This window comes from Paroedura picta, chromosome 13 (assembly GCF_049243985.1).
Source record: "Paroedura picta isolate Pp20150507F chromosome 13, Ppicta_v3.0, whole genome shotgun sequence".
NCBI lineage: Eukaryota > Metazoa > Chordata > Lepidosauria > Squamata > Gekkonidae > Paroedura > Paroedura picta.
Window position 1 is genome coordinate 6,722,991 of NC_135381.1, and position 9,749 is coordinate 6,732,739.

The 9,749-nt window shown below is 45.2% G+C and overlaps 1 protein-coding gene across 1 annotated transcript in view; it reads right to left on the reverse strand.

Moving 5' to 3' along the window:
• Positions 1 to 7,307, reverse strand: part of GALNT9 (polypeptide N-acetylgalactosaminyltransferase 9) — a 413,877-nt gene extending 406,570 nt beyond the window's left edge. The window contains exon 1 of the mRNA XM_077308382.1: positions 7,235 to 7,307. Within this exon, the coding sequence (XP_077164497.1) occupies positions 7,235 to 7,292 (58 nt within the window). The 5' untranslated portion in view covers positions 7,293 to 7,307. The remainder of the gene's footprint in view (positions 1 to 7,234) is intronic.
• Between the last annotated feature and the right edge of the window lie 2,442 nt (positions 7,308 to 9,749).

The following is a 9,749-nucleotide window of genomic DNA, read 5'->3' on the forward strand; positions in this document are numbered from 1 at the left end:
AAGAAGGAAAGCAGCAAGACAGCCACAGCTCTGGCTTTTGGGCAAACCTCTATGGTAGAATTTGCTTCAAACCATAGAGTTGTGCCCCAAAACCAGAACATCATATTAACCTGACAACCCCAATATGCCAAAGTCACTGCTGGGTGATGTCAGGAGTGTTGCTTGTAAAAAAAGACATTCTTCCAGGTTCAGATGACCCAAGCTGCTATCCTGGCCTCAACCAAACGCCTGGTGGAAGAACTCCGTCTTACAGTCCCTGCAGAACTGAATCAGCTCCATCATGGCCCTGAGTTCCTTCAAGAGTTTATTCCAATAAGTGGGGGCCAGGACTGAAAAAGCCCTGGCCCTGGTCGAGGCCAGGCGGACTTCCCCCTCAGAGGACAGGAAGCAGAAAAGAATTTTTAAAACTTGCAGGAAACAAGTCAGGAACACCAGTTTGAATTAGCTATTGCTGTGATCCGCTCTGTTCTCTTTGAACCAGAGGCCGACTGTAAACAACCTTTAGCAAATCTGCTTCTCCGGTTACATTTGAATTCTTTGTGTTCCCCGAGAGAGACTTAGAAAATGGGTGTGCTGCATTTCTTTGACAATGTACACCACTTGAGAAAGAATAAAAGTTAGTAATTGTTCCCTGGATGATACTGTTCTTTTAAAAAAAACTTAATTAAAACCCTTTAGTTAAGTCCCCCCCCACCTCCTCCTCCCTGCCACCACCACCTCCCTCTCTTCCCCCATCTTTTCACTGCTCCCTGTAAAGAACATGTTCCTTTCAGAGTGGGAAGATTAAACACACTTTCATGTTATCCAGAACAAATTAAAAATTAAACAAAGCCATTTAGTTGCTTTTGAAATATGCCTTTTGTGTTTCCACACTTTCTGTTGCTTGTCATTTGAATTGGAAAGCAAACAGATGTCCCAGTGTGCTTGAAGGCACATTGTGGAAAGACTGTTAAAAATAGCTTCAAAATAATCCTCGGATCTAAACAATATTGTCGCAGGTAGCAAAGGAGCGGAACAGAAGAACAATCTGTCGGCCAGCTTTCAGCGGTCCCCCCCTCCTCCCTCCTCTCCCCCCCCCCAAGCACAATGTTGTTATGCAAAGTCAGAGATTACAACTAGTTTGCACAACTGTTTATCTTGGATAGCTCATTTCAAAAACGCCTGTTAGCGCTGACTTTGAACCAGAAAGGGATAAGAGCATCGCAGCAAATACAACCTAAGCTGCTAAGGATTAGGAAAGGCATACAGATAACACCGCAATAGCAGACTCCACGTTACCTGGCTGGTATTTTGCCATGCTACTGGGTTTCAGCAGTGCTCTGCGTCTGAATTGCTGGACTATGCAGGGCCTGTAAAATGTCTGATTCAAAAGGTTATGAAGGGGGCATCAGGGGAGATGTGTATACTGCCTGATATTTTTTTTTCGAATTCTCTTCTCATGTGTCCTGATTGGCTCGACTGGAGACTTCCTGCTCCTTTGAGAATACCTCATCCCTGCTTGCCTCGGAACGAACTGACAGAATGGTTGTGATAATTCTCTTGTGTCTATAAATTAGATCCACACGCAAGCAAGACAAGACACTACGTTTGTGGCGAAACAAGAAAGGTCGGCCTTTATTGCAGGAGGAAAGGCACTAGCCCAAATTTAAAAATGTAGTTGTGTTCTTTTATTCGCTGGATCACGGCCGCATCCCTATATATTCTTTCTCGGACTGCATTAAACGTACAACTGCATTGATCCTATGTAGCATTTGCGTTTCATTACACAGCAAGTAGGTATGTTAGATAATATTCATAAAGCGTTATAAATACCATGAAGCATGTGCTGTTTTCTATGTCTTAGTTATCTCTTCCAGTTTTAAAGCTAAATCTATAACGCTGGTTTCAACTAGTTCAAACAAAGCAACAGATATTCTGGAATCCTGATTGACTCCACTGGAAAGTGAAAGGAGTTGCAACTTGTCATCTATATTATTTTTCTATCAGGATGAAGAGAATAGATCAACTGTTAGGACTAAAAATCTCTCTCTCCTCTTTCTATGCAAAGTTGTTTCTCTTCATAATAAAGCTTTCATTCTCTTTAAGCAACCTAGTGTTCTAGATCTCTTTGCATATTTAAACTCTGCCAATGTGCAGAACTCTATTCAGTTCAACCAGAATTGGCACAAAGGGTGACATGGGAGGGCCAAGAGTCAGCAAAGGGACCCATGACTTCAAGGACATTTGATTCATCTACTCTCACCAGAAATAAGAGACCACCACAGAGACGTTAAAAGGGTTACAGACGCCTTGGGACATTTCGTGCTTTAAGAAGATATGCAAAATGTGGGGCATGAGTCTTTATTAGTGCCAACTGAAAGCCAGTGTGGTATAATGGTTACAGAACACCCATGGATGCCCAGGTTCAAATTCTTAAACTCGTCCCTGGCAGTTTTCTGGGTGCTCCTACAATAACAGTCCTAATCTGATGCTATTATGGTAGGAAGGAAGGAAGGAAGGAAGGAAGGAAGGAAGGAAGGAAGGAAGGAAGGAAGGAAGGAAGGAAGGAAGGAAGGGTTTTGCAGGCCATTTCTTATTTAAGGTATAAGCTTTCGTGTCCATGCACACTTCCTCAGATACGTGCTTGCATGCGAAAGCTTACACCTTAAATAAAACTTTGTTGGTCTTAAAGGTGTCCCTGGACTCAAACGTTGGCCTGCTGCTACAGACCTACACGACGACACACTTGAATCCATTTATTATTAGTTTGTCATTCAGTGCTCAGGGTTGTTGATTATGCTCTTGGGGATTTCCTTACACACACACATACACACACACACACGCCCCTTGACCTTCTCGAGAAAATAATAAGCAACCGTTTGACTCCTTTGACGGAGTGCCCAGCATGATAAACAAAGCATCAGGAGATAAAGATTTCAGCAGTGTTCTTTTTCCCAGTTGCTTGCTCAGAAAGGGGGAAAAACTGCCTATCAGCAGTCTCCAAGACGGAAGCTCTGATTGAAATAGCCAAGGCTCAGCAAGTTCCTGCAAGCAATACCCACAACAGTTGTTCCTCGCCACATATTTATTTTGGACACAACATTTCTCATCAAAAGGCTTTTCCCTCCCTCCTTGCCAGGAACAAAGTGTTAATGAAACAGAGCCAGGCTGCGCTCCCCTAGGCAATGCACATCCCAGGGAAGCCAAAAGTCCTCCTTAGCGCATGGGACCACAAGAGCCCTCCTATCTGGGGCTGGGAGGGGGGGGGGGGTCCACGAACCTTCAGTTACCCTTGAAAGTTGCAATATACTTCTCTGCAGGGTTTTCATTAGAGCTGCATGTATCCAACCACACAGTTTTGCATTTTCTGTTGTGAATGGGGGACGGTGGTGGTTGTGTTCTTAATGGTGGGCATCAAAGTAAAGAGGCAGCATGGCTTTGAACAAGAACAGAGTTTCGTAAGTCTAGTTCTTCCTCTGCCTGGAGTGACAGTGCGTACAGCTTCCTTTCTCCCTGTTCCCATCTCTACAGCAAACCCTGGAGTGGACTACAGAAGTCTGGAACACTAGTCTGGATCAAAGGAACAGAGCCACGTCGATTTTCACTGATTCCCCATTCAGTATCACGAAGGGGAGGAGGGTTCTTATATACCGCTTTTCTCTACTTGAAGAAGTCTGAAATCAGCTTACATTCACCTTCCCTTTCCTCTCCCCACAACAGATGCCCTGTGAGGGAGGTGAGGCTGAGAGAAGAAGAAGAAGAAGAAGAAGAAGAAGAAGAAGAAGAAGAAGAAGAAGAAGAAGAAGAAGAAGAAGAAGAAGAGTTGGTTCTTATATGCCACTTCTCTCTACCTGAAGGTGTCTCAAAGTGGCTTACATTCACCTTCCCTTTCCTCTCCCCACAACAGACCCCTGTGAGGGAGGGGAGGCTGACAGAGACCTGATATTACTGAAGAAGAAGAATTGGTTCTTATATGCCACTTTTCTATACCTGAAAGAGTCTCAAAGCGGCTTCCAATCTCCTTCCCTTCCTCTCCCCACAATAGACACCCTGCGAGGTGGGTGAGGCTGAGAGTCCTGATATCACTGCTCGGTCTGAACAATTTTATCAGTGCCATGGCAAGCCCAAGGTCACCAAACTGGCTGCAGAATCGAACCCGGCAAGCCAGATAAGAAGTCCGCAATCCTAACCACTGCACCAAGCTGACCCCAATATATATACACAAGCCACACAATAGATCTTATCACCACTGTGAACTATTGGTCACTATTTTACTTTAAACTGACTGGATCCAGCAGAAGGGATCTAGCTGCACATGAGCTAATTGCAGTGCAGTCTTAACGATTCTGCCTCAGACCTCAAGCTCAGTCCTCGAAAGCGCTGCAGACACAACCGAATTATACCCCACTGAGTACCCTCCCCTCCACAAACAGCACACTTTTCACGCTGCATCCACCAGGTAGGGAGTTAGCAACTCTACAACAAGAACTTCAGCATCATGCGCTGTTTGGCCCTTAATATGGAGCCTTAGACAAACAGATGAAGGAATAAGGTATGCATTGTTGTGTATTTCAGAATAGAGTGGGCAGAGAACACCCCTGCCTGTGACTTCATTGCCTTGAAGGCACACATAAACCTGATCCTCGGGATCAGTGTTCTTGAAAGGAAGGAGTGTTACTTGTTAGCTTGGAGCAGCAAAAATGCCTTTAGTCGGCCCTGTATCTCTCTTTGCAACAACACCAGAGGCTTAAGTGAAAGGAAAGTAAAAAATCCCTTCTGGGAAGGGGAGGCGAGGCTTCCCTCCCTTCCATACTCTCATCCCGGTAAGCAGAACCCACCAAGCCTTGTTCTTATTATGGATTTATACTAATCCACCTATTGAATTATTTATATAGGAAATCCTTGAAGCACCTGTATAGCCGCTATCTGATGAACCGAGCCTTTCAAGGGCTGACATCCATGTCAGTTTAATCAGTGGGAATACATTATTATCTCGGCTTGGCAAGGAGCAGAGGCCAACCGTGGGGAAAGGCAAATATATTACGCGACCACGCCGTTACAAATAGAAGAAAAGCAAATTCGGTGAACGCGAGGCCTGGAGTCAAAGGCTGGGCTTATTTCAAATCGATGAGCAAGGTTCAAAAACCGAATCTTTACGCCAACAGCCATGTTGCTCTCCTGCCTCCCGATTCCCCCAACCCTAATTTAAATTTAATCCTGCTACAAACAGCACAGGGTTGCATTTGTGGTTACTCCTGTCACAAACCTCCGGGTTTCTCACCCCCTCTCCATCACCCCTCTGTAATAGCTAGAAGCCATGGGAGAGCAAGAGAGAGTTCTGGAGAGACCTTGCCATGGTAGAATTCCTCACTTCTCCAGCACTCCTGCTGAGATCTCCCCCTGAGATTTGCTGGTAGAATCTGAATACATGAGAGAGCAGAGCAGCAGGCTGCTTAAAATAATTAAATCGTTTTATTGTGAAGAGAAACCAATGTTGTATAGGAAAGGAGGAGAGGGAGATCTAAGTCTAACTGTTCTAACTGTTGTCTGCAGTCATTTTGCTGCTCAACCGCTGTTCTACAGGCAAGCAGGGAGGAAGTATACTCAAAGGAGCCAGAAGTTTCCTGCTGGGTCAATCAGGAAACAGGAGGAAATAATTTGAAAATTATCAGGAAGATCCTGATCGCACCATATCTCCTCTGATGCCCTCTGCAGGATACCTTAAAGAAAACCTGATGGTCTAGACCAGGGGTAGTCAAACTGCGGCCCTCCAGATGTCCACGGACTACAATTCCCACGAGCCCCTGCCAGCGAATGCATTCGCTGGCAGGGGCTCATGGGAATTGTAGTCCGTGGACATCTGGAGGGCCGCAGTTTGACTACCCCTGGTCTAGACTCAGTCTGTTCTGATACCAAGTAAAACTTGATTCGCGAACTTCCCTTCTACAAACAGAAATCTGTCCATAAGAATAATGTTTGAGCCCAGAGTCTGGTACAAGTTCTCATGTGCATGCACACCTCATCAGATGTCTACAGGAGTCATTACAGCACCCCTGAACAGCTCTCCTCCCTCATTGGCTTTGCACCTGACCTCAGACATTTCATTTAACTCTTCCCTTTCCAGTTAGCTTCTCCCCAGAAGTTAGAATAGCCTATCCATCCTTGGGGGAAGAGGTTTTTTTCTGCAGCCCACCGAAACTCTGTTAGACAGCCCTGCAAGGTTGTATATCAGTGAGTTTAGTGCTCTAAGCAACGGATATGAAACCCCATCAATCTTGACTTCACGTGATATGCCAGATCACTGGCTCTGAGCTCTGACTGTTCCCAGCCATCAACAGCAGGGTTCACACAGATATATATGTTTCCCTAAGGGCTAGTGGTGGATTTTGTTTGCAACAACTCCTACCTCCATTTCATACTCACAGCCACCCTGTGAGATGAGGCAGAGTAGGAGACACTGACGAGCCCAAGGTCACCCAATGAGCATTGTGGCTGAGAGGGGAATTTACACCCCAATTTCCCAGCTCTAATCCAACACTAGAACCATTCCATCACACAAATGTGCCACACCATCCTCCAACTTATATCCCCGTTTGTCCCAGGACTGCGTGTGACTGGAATATCTGTAGCCCATTTCCCTTTATTATTTCAGCTCACTGCTTTATCGGGTTCTTTATCTCTTACTTTCCTTTCCACGTTTTTTTCATGATCCTTGCAACCTATTCTGTCTGACCGTGTCTCCTGGGTTCCCATCTCCAGCCACCCCACTCAGCCTCCCAGACCTCTACCTCTCTCCCTTATCAGCCCTCCCGGACCTCTCCTCATTAGCTCTCAAAAGCAGACATTTCAATCCTGATCCTGAGCTCTTTTGAACATTTTCTTCTCAGCAGCTGCACTGACCATTTATATCAGGGGTAGTCAAACTGCGGCCCTCCAGATGTCCATGGACTACAATTCCCAGGAGCCCCCTGCCAGCGTTCGCTGGCAGGGGGCTCCTGGGAATTGTAGTCCATGGACATCTGGAGGGCCGCAGTTTGACTACCCCTGATTTATATTATGCAGCTTACCCTTCTCCGTCCCCCCAAAGCAGGAATGCTTGTGAATTCTCCGTGACACCTCAATTAATGGCTCAGAAGGAATGGATCCAACAGATAAAAGCGCACACACAATTTCGAAAAGCTTATTGTTGTAACGGGCAACAATAATTCAATAACAACAAAATAATAATTGGACAAAGGTACAGGTGCTTCCTTACCGTGGTTTGGAGCATTTTCTTCTTCCCCTCCAGTTAATAAAAAATCACTTCTTGTCATACTTTTCTTCTACAGGTCTGGTTCCTTCCCCTGTTATAAAAGAATATCCTGTCACTCACTCATCCAACATTATATTTATTATTGATTGACCTTTACCCTGCATTTCCGCCATATACACCTCTCAAGATGACTTAGAATATCCATCCGAATGAAAAGAAGTGAGCGACACACAGTCAAAAGCTTCATCCGTACCTCTCCCCAGGCCCAAAGGTCTCCCTTCCGTTGTGGCGTTTGAGTTTTTCCCTCCTTCAAAGAGTGTTGACTACACATGGAAAACACATACCCTCTTTGCTGAAATAGGTTGCCAAGTTTATGCTCAGCAGGCAGGTGAGTCTCTTCTCTGTAGGAGCTTTGCACAGGCACAAAGGAGGGATGGCTGAGAAGAAGGAAATGCACAGTGACAATCCACTTTCAATCCACTTCAATGATAATTTGCAAGCTTACCTTGCCATTTCACACAGTTGCAAAATGAAAGAGGATTGAAAGTGCATTATTCAGCATTTGTGAAAGGCTGAAATATAAGCACCTACAGTTACTGTTTTTAAAGGCAGGAGACAAAGGTAGGGTTCCCAGTCTCCAGCTGAGGCCTAGGGATCCCAAGGTTTGGCACTATTCCCCCACTGCAGGGGTTTAAGAAATCAGGGGGAATCCTCCCTCGAAACAGACATAGAGCCTGAAAAAGGCAACTTTTTTACTTCACTTGGGACATTGGTGACCTTAGGGAACCAGTGGACACACTGGTCATTGGGCATAACTCTATGGTAAGAAGTTAATTCTATCATAGAGTTGTGCCCCAAAAGTAGAGTGTCTCTCCTGATGTCACCAATATCAGTTCCGGGTGACATAAAAACATATGTTTTAAAGGCATTAATATAAATTAATGCATCCGACAGATGGGGGAATTGAGCCTCCAGCTATGAGTAATAATGGGAAGGGGGTACCAGTGTTTAGTACAAAAACTTGGCATGTCAAAGCATGTCCCTGTTTTTGTTTGTGAAATAGAGAAGGATACAGTATGCCCAGCAAAGCTACAAAATTAGGGTTAGCGGATGTCCTCTTTTTCATGTCCATCCTCTTTCGGGCTCTTTTAAAACAAAAAACCCTGATGAGAATGTCTTGTGTTTGGCTTAGAAGGTTAGCAATATTCCTAGCTAGTGGCAATTATCACAGTTTAAATAGTAGAGGGATTTAAAATGAGATTGGGGGTACTGACCAATTGTTAGACGTAGTCAGTAAGGAAATACATCCTATTTCCTGCTTTTCAAAATACGGGAACCCTATGTAGAATAAAATCGGCCTGAGGAGGAACGGTGAGCCGTTCAGACAATCACATTCCAATTGGATCATCCTGAGGTAACCGTCAAAGTGTTACCTCAGGGTGAAACTTCCCAGTGCGCAGGCCACTAATTTCCATATTTCTACCTATGGAATATGAATAATGATATTAATGGAACGGCTACTGAAAGAAAGGGAACGGGCCAATTAAATCCTTATTATCTTCTTCCCGGGGCAATAATCTTCCGTTCTGAGCCGAGCATGGCAAACCACAAAAGGGGGAAGGGAGAGAAAATGGCTACCGATAAACGCTTTCCCGCCAACACAACAGTCGCATATGGCCATAAACCTGAGCATAATTTATTTTTATTTGGCCTGTGAAATACTTTGGAGAATGCGCGCCTCATAAATGCCTCATAAAGTCTGACAGGAACTAAGCCTCCCACTGCTTTTGTGACCAATATATAAACATAAGACCAGCTCTTTCAGCCCCCTTTTAATGTGTGTTTTATGAGAGGAGGAAGCCAGAGATTCAGAAGAAGACAGCCGGTTCCTGGACTGGCCGGCTAGCTGGCTGGCTGGGCTGAGGCCTATGTCAATTTTTGTGTGTGTGTTCCTTTCTGAGGTAAACTTTCTCAATAAACCTCTCCTTTCATCGCAAACTAATGCTGCCAACCGTCTGGGGGGGAACCCTGTCCTGTCCAAATACAGAAGCATTCGAGACTGCTCACCAGAGCACTAATTTCGATGAGATGGTAGCATTTCCTAGACTAGCACGGATCTGATCTCAAGGGTGAAAGAACATGACACAGTGTGTGAGTCTAAACCAGGGGTAGTCAAACTGCGGCCCTCCAGATGTCCATGGACTACAATTCCCAGGAGCCCCTGCCAGCATTTGCTGGCAGGGGCTCCTGGGAACTGTAGTCCATGGACATCTGGAGGGCCGCAGTTTGACTACCCCTGGTCTAAACCCCCCGCTTCAGTGCTTAATAAGTCTACGGGTTCAGTAGATACAGGCTCAAAGTTCTTTGAAAAGTCAGCTCTATTACTGTATCGAAACACCAACCAAAATACTGAACAACAACAAAGGGGAAACAAAGACTTATATACAATCCAGTGGGCCCACCAACAGCTCTGATTGGTCCTTAGTGTTGCCCTATGATTGGTCCATAGCATCCAGGA